Source organism: Poecilia mexicana, unplaced genomic scaffold, assembly GCF_051168715.1.
Source record: "Poecilia mexicana isolate PSO_F unplaced genomic scaffold, ASM5116871v1 scaffold_9, whole genome shotgun sequence".
Lineage (NCBI taxonomy): Eukaryota > Metazoa > Chordata > Actinopteri > Cyprinodontiformes > Poeciliidae > Poecilia > Poecilia mexicana.
This window is the reverse complement of record NW_028263378.1, coordinates 2339964-2357077: the sequence shown is the minus strand read 5'-3', so window position 1 is coordinate 2357077 and position 17114 is coordinate 2339964. Positions and strand designations below refer to the sequence as shown.

General features: G+C 36.5%; 2 protein-coding genes and 1 long non-coding RNA gene across 4 annotated transcripts in view; 2 read left to right on the top strand and 1 right to left on the bottom strand.

The window, feature by feature from the left end:
* Window positions 1–878, bottom strand: part of LOC106905990 (phospholipid-transporting ATPase ID-like) — a 40944-nt gene extending 40066 nt beyond the window's left edge. Inside the window, exon 1 of the mRNA XM_014971059.2 lies at window positions 693–878. The gene's annotated coding sequence lies outside the window, so the exon portion shown is untranslated. The remainder of the gene's footprint in view (window positions 1–692) is intronic.
* Window positions 879–1990: 1112 nt separating this feature from the next.
* LOC148157583 (uncharacterized) lies at window positions 1991–4446 on the top strand. The gene is made up of 3 exons (XR_015764233.1): window positions 1991–3060; window positions 3292–3382; window positions 3716–4446. It is a non-coding gene; the product is annotated as an uncharacterized LOC148157583 (long non-coding RNA).
* A 5315-nt stretch (window positions 4447–9761) lies between these two features.
* Window positions 9762–17114, top strand: part of cnnm4b (cyclin and CBS domain divalent metal cation transport mediator 4b) — a 38228-nt gene continuing 30875 nt past the window's right edge. For both annotated transcript variants that reach the window (XM_088008614.1, XM_088008613.1), the window contains exon 1: window positions 9762–11178. In XM_088008614.1, the coding sequence (XP_087864740.1) occupies window positions 9804–11178 (1375 nt within the window). In that variant the 5' untranslated portion in view covers window positions 9762–9803. The remainder of the gene's footprint in view (window positions 11179–17114) is intronic.

Sequence of the window (17114 nt, the reverse complement as noted above, 5' to 3'; positions counted from 1 at the left end):
AGCATTTTCTGCAGATTTTTCAATTAAGCCTTTCTTTATACAATATTATAAATTAAAAATATGCAATATTCAATAAATAAATTCATTTTTAAAATAAAAACAAAGCAGTCTATAGGGCTGATTTGTTGATGAGTTTTTGGATTAAAAACTGTAGCTGTATTGATCAGGAGCCATTTTAATATTAAAATAAGTTCTGATTCTGATAACAGATATCTGCTCCAGTGTTACCGGATGTGAATGAACTTTTGAAAGCCTCTTGATGATGTATAGATGACTCATCAGTGACATCACAGTCAGCTTAAAAACCATCACACTGAGTTAGAAAAACAGCTTTTCTACATCATTTATCCATATTCACAAAGTTTACGGCAGCATCTAACCAACAGAGTCTCAGGAGGAATGTTTCCCGTCTCAAAATTCAGCCCCGTAAGAAGTGAGCAGATGTTGTACAGTCGAGTGAAGTTTCGCGTTACTAGAAGTTAAAGAAAAAGCGAAGCAAAGTTTCTGTACCCAATTGAAACAAACTTTTCCTTTCCATTCCACCGGTCACTTTCTCGGTTTACTTTAGAAGGCAGCTACTTTCTTTCTACATCTTTTTACTCTAAAAAATCCATCTCACAGCACCGAACCTCACCTCAACCTCTGAACGGATCAGCACAGGGGGAAACAAAAGGTGAGCGGCTGGTTCTTACCGTAAAGCTGCGCGTCTCCCTGCGGGTTTCTGTGAAGAAACAGAAATTAAAGAAAGAGGGAAAAAAAACTCCAGATGAGAAAAGTCGAGGTCTAAAATGTTCCCACTCGCCCCGGCTTCATTCTCCTCCCTCTGTTCCTCCTCCCTCCGGAGCCTCCACTCCCCTACGATGTTTGGCTTTAGATTTGCGCAAAGCTTCAGGAGGAAACCTAACGGCGACGTCACGTGACGCAGAGATTTGATGAAGATGTTTGGAGCTGTACGGACCTCTAGTAGGCGAACATGAAACATGACAACCTTACTGGGTCTTTATTGTACTTTCGAACCAGGATAAGTGAATCATTGACCAACTTATTTGGTCTGTATCGATGAATTTGGTGATGGCACTTATAAAATGTTTGTTACTGGTTGACTTTTACGACTTTGTATTCATGTGTTTTTAAGGACACTGAACTGCATTCGGTACCATACAAATGAATCTGAACATGAACTTATTAGGGTCATTGTAGCTAGAAAAAAGGAGTAAATTCAGACATTTTTAGATTCATTTCTAGAAAAAAGAAACTTGGAAATTTCTGAGTTTAAAAAGTCAAACTCAGAAGTTTTCCTCAATCACCTTGGTGTGTTTCTCGATCATTTGTAAAACAGTTAGAGCATTTCTCAAAACTATTGGTACAAACAACAAAACACCATGGATTACCTGCAAAACCCAGTTTGTTTGTTTCTTCAAAATCCATCTCATGTTAATACCGTTTATATGAAAATGTTTTACTCTTGTTTTATCGAATCACTTTTAACATTTTCTTCAATTTACAAAATAAGCAGACTAAACAGGATTCTTAGGGTGTGTAGCAGATAGGGATGAGTCTGGTATTGCTCCCCCTGCTGGACAGAACCAGAACTGCACGGAAGTCTGAAGCTATCCTTGCTGACCCAAAGTACACTGAAAAAATGAGAATTGAGGGGTTTTTGAATTTGCACAAACAAAATAAGTTAATACTACACAATTCAGTCATCTTTCTTGTATTTACACAATTGAATAAAGAACAATTTACTTAATAACCAACAATAATGAAACTACACATTTTTCATATGTTGATTTAACGTGATTAAATTAGATTACTAAAACCATTGTAATCATGTTTCATCATTACCGGAAATGATGCAATATAACAAAGACAAGGATTAAATATGATTGGACAATAATAAGAGCGGGCTTTTGAATCTTAACCAATAAGAAGTCAAACAAGATAATTTTAAAGATATCGCGATTGCCGCACAGTTTCTTCTGACTATTCAGCCACAAGACCACAAGACAAGTCTTTGGAGGTGGACCGATTAGGTAAGTGATCTAAATATTATTTTTTGTAGTTGGGAATGTTTCCACAAAAAATATCATTCTGTATGAGAAGTCATTTGTAAACCGTCTGCATGTTCTTTGGTTTTCACTTTGCTAGCTACCGTTATTAGCACCGGGGCTTAGCTCTAGTACAGATCAGTACATCATCGTTTATCAAAGTAGTTCACAAAAAACAGTTGTTACTGATTAAATTTGTAAGTAACTGACTCAGTAGCAATGAGGAAAAAAGCAACACGAACACTTTGCAAGCTAGTGGCTTTTCACTAGCTTATCGAGCTATCAAAACTGCCTCGTTACTTTCTCCCAAGCACACTAACAGAACCATTGTCTGTCGTTATGGTAACGGGTCTGCATTTAGCGTCGCTTACTGAGCGACAAAAATACGAATAAGAGGGATTTTGAGTACTTCGACTGTTTTCTGCCTTATTTTTTCCTTATCCGTGGTGCACTGCGCTACGTTAATAATTCTCTCCATCTCCATGTTTCGTTTTGCTGATGTAATGGTTCTACCGCGGCAGCGGCGCTATGTGGAGGGCAGGGCTCAATGCTCCAGCGCGCTGGGATGGAGCACAGTATGGAGTATAAATTCAGAATCTTATTTGAATCCAAATGTCTTCCAGATGCTCAAGTCTTGTGTAAAGTGCCCTCTGTAAATATCTACTAAGAAGTGTTGATTGTGACGTATGTTTGTTTAAACAATGTTATACAAGTTTTTTTTTTTTTTTTTTTATGTAATGTTAATCTAAGATGTCTAGGCACATTTACCTGACTGTTCACTTCTGCAGCAGTGATTGTTGGGCTCTTACAAGTGTTGAACATTTGAAGCTCATTACTTTGTGCTCTTTTTTTCAGATAAACTCTTGAGTTTAAGAGAATTACCACCATACCACTTCAGTCAAAGTTCTTGTCTCAGCTGGATCTCCATTTTGACAACCTGATGAAGATGTTCAAAAGAAGAGGAGGACAGCTTGGACAAATGCTAGGACAAGTTGTTGCACAAATGGAGGAGGTAAGTGATGTAGCCACAACACAACTATCAATCTTTTTGGATAAACTTTTTTAATGCAGAAAATTACATTTTCCTTGTGTTAAATGTTCTCACCTTTAACTTTTACACCTGCTTGTTTTCACTTCAACCTCTACTGTATGTCTTCACTTTAAAAATAGTTGTGTAAAGTAAATTGTTAAACTTCAAGCATAAGGCTTGAAAAAAGATTCTAATTCCATTAATTTCCTTCAGTGTGAAGATGTTGATGCTGCATGGGAGTGTCATTAAGGAAGTCTGCATGTATATGGGAGAAGATCCAGCCAAGCTCATCCAGGAGTATGTGGTATGTATCTATATGTGTATTTACACAACTAGAGATAGATATATATATCTAAACATAAAGAAAGATTTATATCTGTACATACATAATTATTTCTATCTAGATTTAGATTTCTCTAGATATGTATATCTCTTTCTACATGGATAGATACATCCATCTATGTCTATCTCTACGTTTAGATATACTTGAGATATATCTATATTCATCGAAATTTACATTGATCTGTCCAACCTTTTAGAGATAGCTCTTATAGAGAAATGTCTGTCTATCTATCTATATATATAGATGCATCTAGGTCTAGAGAAAGAGAGATTAACTTGTCATCACTTCACATAGGGTGTGGATGAAGCTACCATTGAAGAGGCTATTGGAACCACCACCACCGGCGTTTTTCATCTGAAAGACTTCATCACATGAAGACATCAGGATCGTCCATGAAGGCATCAGGGTGGTGTCCAATTTGAATAGTGTGCCAACAGCTGTTGTAATACTTGTTGGACTGATATATGGGCTGAACCTCGCCTACCCTGCTGGCCTTTGCTACACTTTTGAGGTGTTACAGAAGATAACAATGGAACTGGATGGAGGTTAACTGTCCAACAAGACATTATTCCTTAAAAACTGCCTCTATGAGTGAGTAAATGGACATTTTAGTCCATTAGTTCACGAAAAGTGAACTAATGTTCACTTTTCGTGTTTTCTGTTGTTGTATTCCTCATTGCAGGACACAAATTTATTATTTTTTAATAACTAACTGCAGAAATATGTTCAAGGTCAACTATTAAGTTGCAGTATGTGATATTTATAAGCAATAGGTTTTTCACATATTTGTTTAAACTGTCACTATGATATTGCATAGTAAACAGTAAAACATGAGACTGATGATATAAAAAATAAGCTGTGTTATACAGACTTGACATAATTTTAACAAATACGTACAAAAGAATTGTCACAAAAGTTACATTTTGCAGCATGTACATGTTCCATAAAGTTGATAGAAACCTTTCATAAACCTGGCATAGCATCTGTCATGAACAGGAAGGAGTCTTTACTAATGTCTATGACTGCTATGAAGTGTCATTTGGTAAATGACACTTTAATGCAAAGTTGGCACTTTTAATGCAACTTTTGGAGCAACTTTGCATTAAAAGTGTCATTGTTTACCAAATGACACTTCATAACAACATTCATAGACATTTATAAAGACTCTTTTATGTTCATGACAGTGTCATGTCAGTCTTGTGCACCCCCGTCAAATAAAGTCTTAGCCAGATTTCTACAAACTGTGTTTGAACATGTATTAATATGAAATTAATGCTGCAGTACGTAACTTTTATAACTTTCTTTTTACATATTAGTTAGGACTATCAGTACGTTGTGTCTGTATAAGACAAGGCTCAGTTTTTTTCACCAATTTTCTGTCTGATGTTTTATTGTTTGTAATGTAATAATATAGTGATAGTTTAAACAAAAAAAAACTTTTTTCTCAGTGGAACATACAGCAGCTTAAAGGTTGACCTTTAACATATCTATAAAAGATAAAATGATTTAGAAAATTATCAGCATCATACATGTTCAACTTTTTTGAGCATGTATGCTGCCAAATGTAACTTTTATTAAAAAAAATTATTTTACATATTATCTCATGTCAGCCATATGGGCACCCTGTCAAATAGTGTTATTGAAATCCGACTTACTTTTCTACATAATCTTGTATATCTCTTGTACAAATATGTTCCAGATTAACCTTTAAACCTGCAGTGTGTAACTTATAAAAATTAAGTTCTTTAAAAACAGTTGTATAAAATTTCACTCGTCTTTTACGAGGGAAAGCAAGACAATCTGTGGAAGAAATCCAGCGCTGTCTTCCACTGACATGACATTGTTATAATGTTGACAAACATGTAAAAAAAAAAACAATTTGCTTACTTGCATACTGCAGCTTTAATGTCATGTTACATGTTCAAAAACATAGTTAAAATCTGAAATACTTTTCTATACCATGTTTAATATGTTTTATAAAGCTTAACTATTATATTTTCTTATCCATTTTATATCTTAAATATTAATATATCAAAACTTGATATCATTTCATATCTTAAATAACATGTTTGTTCATAAAAATTGTATTTCAGGTAAGACTCGATTTAAAAATGTTCTGTGTCTTAAATGTAAAAAATGTTAAATACAAAATGGTGTGATTTAGAAATGTTCATTTAAATAAAGTTCAATTGTTCAGCAGCACTTGCACTCTTTGTCTTTCTTGTCAAAGATCTTATTTAATTTTTTACATTAGAAAGGTATATAGATAACTTGAAAAAATTAAGTAGGATTTAAAGCTGTAACATGTGTTCCATTAACATGATAGAATTGTGTTCGCCCAACACAATTTCATTGAGTAATACTGGCAATGAAAAATAAGCTGGTGTTATTCATTATAATAGTGTTGCTAAGACATAAAAAAAGTTATTGATAATACATAATATATTTACATTATGGTAAGAGATAAAATGTTTGTAGTTTCAACTTAATATTTTCAAGTAATCTAATGTAAATAAAATATGTTGATTTGACAAGCTTTCAGTATTTGAGGGAAAGAGGGAAAATATGTCTGTTCTACTTATTTGCATTGTGTGGGACGGATGTACACAATAAAATTAAGTAAACTGAACAGTTTTTTTCTTTCAGTGTATGGAGCTGAATTAGTCTCAAAAAGATCCACAAAGCGCACAACAAGATTTGTAAGGATACAACATAATTCAGAAATGTCTATAATAATATAATAATGTGCATAAAAACTGTTTCTCAAATCGACATATTTCAAACTGCACCAGTAGTAAAACAACAAATTACCAGCTGCTTTCTTACCACAAGCGATTCACAAATGGGATGATGTGTTCAAGGCTGGTGAAAAACTTGGATATCTGAGAAGTAAAATGGCTGCATTTAAGACAAAATAAATAAATAAGCTTAAGCATCTGAGAATTACCAGATTTACTGGAATTACCATAATTTTGACTCGGTCCAGTAGCCCAAAGCCACTATTAAAAGACATGATCTCAGATGTCCCAGCAAGGAAATTATATTTAAATGTTATGGAGGCTGAGACAATTCAACGTGTATAATGTATTTTTATCTACATAACAAACTCAGTTGAAAATACAGGAAACAGAGGAGAACTGTAGATAACCTCTAGGATGATGTTCTAAAGCATTTTTAACTTGATTTGCACAAATGATGAAATAATTTGAAGTTTGAACAAATAGTTTTGAGAAGTTTTTTTCTGTTCTGAGAAATGAACCAAAGTGAAGGAGAACAACTGTAACAAGTTCTCTTAAGTCTCCTAATGATTTTTGTGATTCCAAACGACCCAAAACAAGAAAAGTTTGATCTGATTTAACTTCACAGTGAGAAAAATTGCACTTCTGCTTTTATGTAAATATATGGTTTCAATGTGTTACTTTGTCTTGTTGGAGAAGTTCAAGAGGCGTAAATACTTTTGTAAAGTGTATTATCTGCTGCTCTGCTTGTGAATGTTTCAGCAGGAATGTATTGGCGTCCTGATAGATTTATCTCTTAGTTTTAATATTCCACAGAAATCTGCACAGTTTAGTGGGAAGTCTTTGGTTTCATTCCTGCTCATTGGGCAACAGAAGCAGAACAGAGTGAATCTTTATCTACCAGGCTTTCAGATGCGACTCGCTGTGAGCCAAACACATTCCTCCTGCAGCTGGGACTCTTCAGATGTTGATTCAGTCAGAAAGTGAAATATCTTTGTTTCAAGTGTGTTTTATAGGTGAGAACTGGACTTTTCCATGTTTTTGCACAACAAACTAATGTTTGACATGTAATTTCCTGCTTAAATATCCAAACACAAAGCAAAGGGAACACCAGACCTAGATCAACAGATTAAAAACCACGTTCATGGTTTGACCACAAGGCGGTGCTGTAGTTGCACCAAAGATAATTATTTGAAATGATTGTCCTGCTGATAAATTTATTGTTACATAATGTTGTTGTTAATGAGTCAGTAATCAGAATCAAAAACTAAAGATAGCACTGTCTTGAAACTTACTGATTAACCACTCTTACTCTTTTTTTAAAGATGTTATCCAAATAGATCAACCTACTGCTAAACGCTTGAATCAGTTAGGTATTTAACTGTGATATTATTGTTCTGAAACCTGTCTGCTGACACAAGTTAACTTATTTATTTTGTTTCATTTTGATTGAATTTACTTGAATCTAAGTGAAACCAAAAATAAATCAGCTGACAGCTTCTTCAAATTATACAGAGAAGCTTAAAACGTTTGCACAGCAGAGCAGAGTTTATGCATGTATGTTTCAGTGAAGGTTTGTGCCTTAAAATGTCCAAAACAACAAAAGCAACAAATAGAGAAGAGGCAAAATGACTAGCATCCATCAAAGCTGAATTTTGCAACCAGAAAAGTTGAATCAAAGACATTGAAATACAAAATGATGGAATCTTGTAACGATCATCTTCACTGCCATTTCAACTTTTTTCAGATAAAAATAGAGTGGTGGCACTTTTTGTACCAATTTGTATCTATCCTGAGTCATTTTCTACATAACTAATGATTCATAGATGCCTCTATTTTCTATTCCTAGTCTAAATAAATCTGTTTTTGTGACTCCAACAAATAACAGTTACCAACAGGATGTCATTAAAATTGATTTTTGTTTGATATTTGTTTGATTGAATTGGATTTTGTTGGAGTCAGAGGACCTCAAACAAAGTGAAAAACAAAAATATAATAATTTATATTACAGATTCACAATATTGGTGACCAAAGTGCTTGATAAACCATAAAATGTGGCTTAAAAACAAGATAGATAAAACAAAATGGAGTAAATAAGATTATAAGACCAGAAGTGCCACCACATTTTTAGGCATTGAAGGCTTGCCTGAATAAAAAAGTCTTGATGGAAGTTAAGATTTCAGTATCTTCAGTCAGAGGCTTCTTCAGATTCGCTGTAATACAGACTGCTACAGGAGAGCCTTCCTGCCCACAGACATCAGCATCTGCAGCAACAGTTTGAAGAACCTTGGATAATAGCTAGAGCAGCATTTAATTTCTCTTTGGGATTAATGAAGTATTTTTGAGCTGAATTAAACTGGAAAAATCTGAAATGCTGTGGTTTAAGTAGCTTAGTGTAAAATTGACGTAGAAAGCAGCCAAATGTTTGCATAAACTGAGTTGAATTAATCAAACGGCTCAGACGAAACTACGTTAAGAACAAAAACAGAGTTTGAAAAAGACTAAACTGAGTTTAAGGCAGGCCGTTTTAATATAAAATCGGTTTTGCCTGAGTATCTGTGATAACATTCCAGATGTGGTGAGACAACTACATTTTGACTATATTTACATTTGAGATGTTCATTCAAGACATCTCAAATGATATCAGTCATGGTTTGAAGAGTCACACATCCGTAATTAAAATTTAAGGTATCTCAAACTTAACTATGACTGGTCAAAATTACATTAGTCAGAATATTAATTCAAGATATGCAAAATAGAAAAGCTGTTTACTTTTTAAAAAATTTCAAGATATCTAATTTTTGTAGATATCATCTTTGTCTTTTATCTAGACAAAATTCTCTTCGTTTTGCTCAGTCCTTATTGAATTTCAAGATGGCTGCAATTTTACTTGTCAAATCTCCCGTAAATCTCCTGTCTAAAAATACATATAAGACATGTTGAATTCTTGTGTAATTCTAGCTCTCTTTAATGGGAATTTTGACAAGTCAGAACAAAAAGTGAGATATCTTAAATTAATTTTTTCACCACTCATAATTTAATTATTGGTATCCGAAATACGGTGGCTTTCAAAAGTATTCATACCACTTGAATTTTGTTCCATATCTTGGCACATTACAATCACAAATATAAATACATTTGATTGGAATTTATGGTGTAAGACCAACACAGGGTGGTGTACAATTGTGAAGTAGAAAGAAAATTATACATGATTCAAAACATATTTTATAAATAAAAAACAATTTTACACAACTTTGTGTTGATCTTTCACATTAAATTCCAATTAAATATATTTATATTTGTAGCTGTAATGTGACAAAATATGGACAATTTATAGATATTTTGATATGAAGCCTTCATTGAACTTATTGTTAAATCTGATGTAATTTATAATAAATGACGTCAGATTGTAATTAGAAATATCTCAATGAACTAATATGTCGAGTCATGAACCTATTTCTTGTAACTGTAATTGTGGTGAAGCCGATTTTATGATAAAATAGCTTACCATAGAGGGTCGAGCAAAGTTTTCGCGTGACGTATCGTCCGCTGATTGGCTGTGTGTGATTATGCTAACTAGTGGGCTGGCCCCAGGAAAGGAGTAGTTGACGTCAGGTCGGACGTTGGCATAGAGTGAAACAAACATGGCGACAGAGTCGAGTGGACTGGGCTTTCCTCTGACTTTTTTCGTGTTTTTGTGCGTGTTGGCGGGAACGGAGGCCGAGGCAGCGACTCAGAAGTCCAAGGGCGGCACTCAGATATTTGGCATGCGGCTGGAGAAGAGCGACAAGCCGGCCCAGATCAACAATGAGGGGATGATTCAGGTGACCGAGGACAGCAAGAACCTCTTCAGGTTCTACGGTATTCACTTGTTACCCAACATCTCGGCGCTCATCAGGTTCGCCGAACTTGAAGAGTCTCCTAACGGGACTTGTCCCGACTACTCGAATGGTATGGTAGTGAAAGGGAGCATGGAGTTAAAATACCTTAACAACGTCGGGGTTGTCAACATCACCGTGAATAAGCTTCGAAAAAAAGATGATAAGAAAGTGTTCGTATTGTGCATCCTCGACCCCCAGGAGAAGAACAAATGGTTACTTCTGGAAGACAAGGAGTTAAGAGTTCTGGTGGTGGAGGAGGAGAGCACGTCCCTGCTGCCCCTTTGGCTGGAGGTGATCCTCATCTGCTGCCTGTTGGTGCTGTCCGGGATGTTCAGCGGGCTCAACTTGGGGCTGATGGCGCTGGACCCCATGGAGCTCCGCATCGTGCAAAGTTGCGGCACGGACAAGGAGAAGAAGTGGGCCCGGAAGATCGAGCCCATCCGCAGGAAGGGCAACTACCTGCTGTGCTCACTGCTGCTCGGGAACGTCCTGGTGAACACTACCCTCACTATCCTCCTGGACGACCTCACCAAGTCCGGAATTGGAGCTGTGGTCGCCTCCACCATCGGGATCGTGATCTTTGGAGAGATCGTGCCCCAGGCGCTGTGCTCCAGACACGGCCTGGCAGTGGGTGCCAACACTATCCTGCTCACCAAGTTCTTCATGCTGCTCACCTTCCCCTTGTCTTGGCCCATCAGCAAGCTCCTGGACTGCGTTTTGGGCCAGGAGATTGGAACAGTATATAACCGGGAGAAGCTGGTGGAAATGCTGAAAGTAACCGAACCCTACAACGACCTGGTGAAAGAGGAGCTCAACATGATCCAAGGCGCCCTGGAGCTCCGGACCAAAACGGTGGAGGACATCATGACGCCTCTGGGCAACTGCTTCATGATCAGCAGCGACGCGGTGCTGGACTTCAACACCATGTCGGAGATCATGGAGAGCGGATACACGCGAATACCCGTCTACGAGCACGAGCAGTCCAACATCGTGGACATCCTCTTCGTCAAAGACCTGGCCTTCGTGGACCCAGACGACTGCACCACCCTGAAGACCATCACCAAGTTCTACAACCACGCGGTCCACTTCGTCTTCCATGACACCAAGCTGGACGCCATGCTGGAGGAGTTTAAGAAAGGTTTGTGGGAATCCTATATTGTTGTTTTGAAGAGTTTTCCCACATTCAGGTGGAGAACAAGAAACCAACTCTTTATTTCCTAACAGGTGAGGTGGTTAAAAATAACTATTTCTAGGCTGCAACTATTCTATCGATTGTTCTCACGATTATTCGGATTGATGTGCAGATTTTTCATTCAACCTTTAAACCTTTTTTATACAGCATTAGAAATGCTTAAAAATCCAAATAAACCAATAATTCAATTCCAATTTAAAATAACAAAACTGACATTTTTGTAGAACCTTTTCCTCAAACTAACATGAAGAACAAGAAACTATCTCGCTACTTACTGACAACTGTTGCAACTAACACCATTAGTGCTAGTGCTGTGTTTATTGTAGTTAATGATTATTCTGGCGATTAATCGGATTAATCTGCAGGTTTTTCACTCAACTCCTTTTTATACAATATTAGAAATACATAAATAAAACATTTTCAATAAGAAAATCTAAATTTTATGGCCTAAAATGCAGTAACAGCTTTCCTTTTGTGAATGCTTGATAATTTGTAGCAAAGGATGCATCTGCAGCTAAAAAGTGCTCAGAGCTCAGCTTTTGTTATCCAGTTATTAATCAGTTAATCCAAAAAATAATCACCAGCTCAGCCTTACACTGTTCTGATGTTCAGTCAAGCAGAAAGTGCCGAGCTTTTCCCGTGTGAGAAATATTTTTTATCTGCTACAAATAATCCGATGTTCACTAAAGAAATACTATATTTTTACATTTTACACAATAAAATGTTTTATTTAATGCTATTCATAAAAGGAATTGAATTATTTGCTTATTTGCATCTTTTCTTGTATTTCTAATATTGTATAAAAACGGCTTAAATGAGAAATCTGCAGAATGTGCTCTTTTTTTAAAATCTGATTCATTGAAAGAATAATCAAGAGATTAATTGATAACTAAAATAATCAGTATGCAGCACTTTTTCTCCTTCATTTGTTTATTGTTGCTAGGAAAAATAATCTTTACCAGTCAAAATCTAAATCACGAGGTCAGAAGGCAAAGAAAATTGACCTGGAAAAGACGGATTGGTGGAACAGTGAGACACTTCTGGGCAACAGATCCAGCAGATGAGCTGCAGCAGCTCCGGCTACTGAAGAAGTCAAAGCTGGTTCTGATAGAAACATGTCAAAACAAGTAAGACAGCACAGACCTGTCAGGAGGACCTGCTGGTCATAATGTTATGCCTGAAGGGGGCTTATTGTTTAGGATTCAGATAATATCTGTTTCGTCTCGTTTGAAGCTTGTGCAAAACTTTGAAACTATTCTGTTTTTATATTCCAGCCAGACTTTGTCGTGAGGTTTTAAAGGTGATCTTGATCACCAGTTTAGCAGAAAGTCTTAAAAAATTTCTAAATTGGGACAAATTTAGCCTTTGTGACAAATTTGTGTTTATTGTAGTTAAATTTGTCTAAAGTGATTGTTGGACTAGATTAAAAATTTTCAAGTTAACTGCCGGGTCTGTAATTAATTAGTGGAAAACCATATATTGATAAAATAATCAACATTTTCAATTCAAACACCCTTTTCGAATAGACATGAGCCCAGTAACAAAAATATTTATAGATTTTAATCTGTAATTCCGGTTATTCAAAGTGTTAGCGTTAGCTGTGCTGCTGCTACATGTTAGCATGGAGATGCTGTTTTAGGCTTGAATAAATTTGCTGATAAGCTAACTGCTTTTAGTACAACTTCAATACAACAATAGTCTTTTTCAGCGTCCAGTCAGATTGTGTTTAGAAGCAGAAATTAGCTTGTGCGTCAGATTTACGGTCGAACCAGAAAATGTAAAGGTTCCGGGGGGAACCTTTGTATTTAAAAAAAAAAAAGGAGAAAAAATGAAAAATGCAATTAATTGCGTTAAAAATGTAACACATCAACATCTATGTAATTAATTAATTGAAAATAATGCATCAGAATTCCAACCCTACACTTAGGTGCTCCGCTCTTTAAGATCAGGAGCCTTTTTTGCCTGAATGAGGGATGATAATAATGTAGCAAAAAAAAACCTAATAAAAATATTCCTCAAACATGGTAAAACACTGAACCAAGAAAAGCGTAGTAAGACCCTGAAAAACACAAAAACATTGACCAGTAACTGGTTTATTGATTGTGAAAGATAAGTTAGAAGTGCTGACTCAAGACTTTTGAACAGTTCTCCATTTGTACTCTGCATGTAGATCAGACGGCAACTTAATTAGTAATACATTGTGTTCACTCCAGTGCAGCAACAGTTTATGGTTGATTTTAGGAAGAAGTGATGAGACGAGTCTGTAATGAGCCAACCGCAGGAAATGGTAACTGGTGGGTACCAACATGAAGCCCTTAGTTTGGAGACATGAAGGAAATGCTAGTTTGCTGTATTGGTGTTTAGTGATTGAACTGGGAGGATTACCAAACAGAAGGTCTGTTTGAAGTATAAACAGTCATTATCCAAAAAAAATGTTGCTGTTTTCACCAAAAGCTGTGTGAAGACAGATTATTCTAGCAGCTTGACGAGTTTCACAGGTTACAAAAGTTAACTTTTTGTTTTTTATGCATCCAATCTGCAGCAGGATCATAATTTGGTCTCAGTGTGACATAAAATCTGCTCAGGAGGCTTTGGTGTCATATCTGTGTGTTGGCACAAAAAGCTTGACTTGATTCAAGACGTGGTTTTAAAGGAAGTGGCTGCATGCATTTACCAAGCATCTGTGTCTGCTTCTCATGTGCTGTTGTTTCTGTTTGTCTCAGGTCCCTAATTAACAGACATAAATCAGGTTTAGAGCTGTTGTAGCGACGCATGGTGCTGCGTGACATTTGGCAAAAGAAAAGGCTCTGCAGCTCATCTACGAGGGCTCAGCCAGGAAGGTGGGAGGCTTTGGTAACAAGCTGCAGTCTCTCTATATAAACACCCATAAATCTGCCTGCAGAGGATAAGTTGCTGTAATATTAATGCACAGTTGCTTTGTGTCGTTTCTCAGTGCCTCACTTCTGTTACAAGAAAAATTCTATTTTTATTATATGATCTTCAGTGCGTTTAGCAGTATTCTACATGACCATTTGCTGTTGGAAAATTTAAAGGAGACTTTTAATGCACAATTAGTCAAGAAAAACTTGGATGGAGAGCTGACGTTTCAATAGAGCTCCATCATACTAACTTCTGAACAGATGTGAAAGAAATCCATTGACAAAGTAGTTAAAGCTAGTATATTTATTAGATTAGTGGGATTAGAGAATACCTTGTTATTAAACTGAAAATGCATGGAGTTAAATATGGTCAACAAGAGAACAGGTCCTCAGGCAGAGCCTTGTGCTGCACAGCAGCATGTCGTGGCAACATGGTACTCTATGCTCCATACAACTATTTAAAACTTAATGTCGGTAACCACCCCTATAATCACCTATATTTATGATAATCCATATTTATGGAGTTTGGAGGTGCAGGTTTGCTTCAGAATCCTACTTTTAAATCACCAGATTGGATAAAGTGTTAAATGCAGAACATTTGTGCTCGAAGGCTGAGGACTGGCAGCAAAGGGAGACTTCATGACAGGCTGTTGGAGTCACTGCTGGAGTGATGGTTTGCTGTGGTTCATGTAAGAACGGATCTTATCAGTTTCCTGCCAGTCAACATGCAACTAACATTTTCTTATCTGCTAACAGATCTCTTGTTAACTGATCAGTTTTGGTTTTGAGCAACAGAAGCTGTTTTATTTTGAAATCATCTCAGCAGAACATCAACCACTAAATTAAAAATCTCCACCTTGATTTGAACATCACTGAGAGGTTTAAGCCAGAGATGCTGCTCAATGTTATTCTTACCTGCAGCGCTGCAGTCAGTGGGTAGATTATACAGAGGAACTCGCCTCCTGCTCTGACCCGACTCCCCGCTTGCATCTCGAGTTCCTCTCACCTGCTGCTTGGCATCGGTTACCACGGTGAAGGCATCCAGCGGCGTCAGTGTGTGCACACATACAGCTCTCCTTATGGTCCAGCGCTCCAGTTATGTCAGATTTACGGTTTTACCTCGTTAAATGTACAACGCGCTGCTGTGATTTCTCTGCGTTTTGTTTCCCGTTCACCTGTTGAAGGACGGAGGAGTGAGCTCATGCTTATGGCGCAAGATTTTCCACTCACTGGAAATTCTAAAAGTAAACCTATAAGTTCTAAGTATTATTTGTTTAAGCTGATTGTTTTACCGTTATAACATTCAAGGGTTTATGGATATGAGACATGAGGCGTAAATTCAAAAGGTACACAACGACAAGTGAAGCATGAAGGTCTGGAGGCACGAGGAACTCTGTCAACAGTCACATGACCAGCCTCAGGTTCTGAGTTATACTGCTCCTACATTAAAGCCTCCATCTTATAAAGCAACATTAGTTTTCTGTGGGTAAATTAAACGTTATTTGGGTTAAATAAGTGTGAGTGGTTTACTATAACTTTTACATCTAAAGCAGGGCTCCCCCAGTGTAATGTAAGCCTGGCGGGCCACCAGACTTTACTTGTGTCCCCACCAAGCAAAGTGTTTGTTTATTTATTATAGGTTTTTTTTGTACATCATTAACAGTGTTACATGTTAAAGAGTCTCTTTAGATAAAAAGGTTGATAGTTTTAATTAGTTTTTGCTAGTTTTTTTATTAGTTATTAGTTTAGTTTTGGTTTAGTTTTTTATTTGTTATAGTACTAGTTCTTGTTTTTTCATACTTAAGTTTAGGTGCAGAATTCAAAAAGGTCAAAGTACGATATTGTGATTATGTACACACCGATTGGGTAATGTATACTTAACTGAAGATACAATTTTCTAAAAGTGTTTTCAGTTATTGTTGAACTGACTGACTGGTGTTTTCTCTCAACTTTCACGAACCAGCTTAAGTGGAGAGCCGTAATTTGCCGACAGCTGTTGCAAACTGCTTCTGTGTTTAAAAAAAAAATCACAGCAGGTTGAAAGGTGGATAAATAGTTTCATAAACACAAAAATGAAAAATATTTTATCTATAATTTCAGTATGTTTTAGTTTTATAAACACACAACTAACTGGAACAATATAGTTCTTCAGCAAATAAAGTGACAAGTCATGGATAAAAGATTAAAAAAAGACACGTTGGGATGAAACAACTCAAGTGCAACAAGTTAATATTTATTTTAATAGTTCAGTGTTTTAAGAACTAAGACTTTGTAGTCGGTGTTTAGGTTTTGTAAATAATTTCTTCATTTAAATGTAATTTCCCAGCAATATTTTCAAATTTCCTGTCGACTTTAAACATATTTTTTGGTAAGGCGCTGGATGACCACCTTGCCAACCCTAGCCCTGGACTTAGGAAGTTTTCAGGATGAAACCCTGTGAAGTAGCTTAGTTTCAGTTTCATTTATGCTCTATTGATTGGACAGATTGACCTTTGAGTGGATAAGCAGGTTTCGTTTGAGACTAAGCACTTTTTACTCGAACGTTTCCAAGCCTTTGAGGAAATGACTCAGCCTCCGTTTTGTTTGTGGTTGTCAAGGCAGCTTATCCGGGTTTGGGAACCCAAACCAGCAGACTCCTGTTCTGTTCACTCACCATGTGCGAGTCATGTGGTTTGATACAAACATATTTCTGGAGTCATAATGTTTTTTTTTTAATTATGAGAACACTGGTGTTAGTTCTCATTGGTACATTCATCCTGCTGTAGTTGTTTAAGCCATCCTGACACTGATGAGGCTTTGATAGATACGCAGGGTTTATGTAATATTAACACAAACTCGGATCGTACCGTTTGCTTTAATGGTATAGAGTTTTATTTAAAAAGAAGATGAAACTGGTAAAAATGGTAGCACAAGCTGGTACGTTACTTTTGCTGTGACGTTCCAATTAATCAGAAAGTAGGTGATGCTGCCAGTTTCACATTGAGTTTCAAGCATCCAGGATCC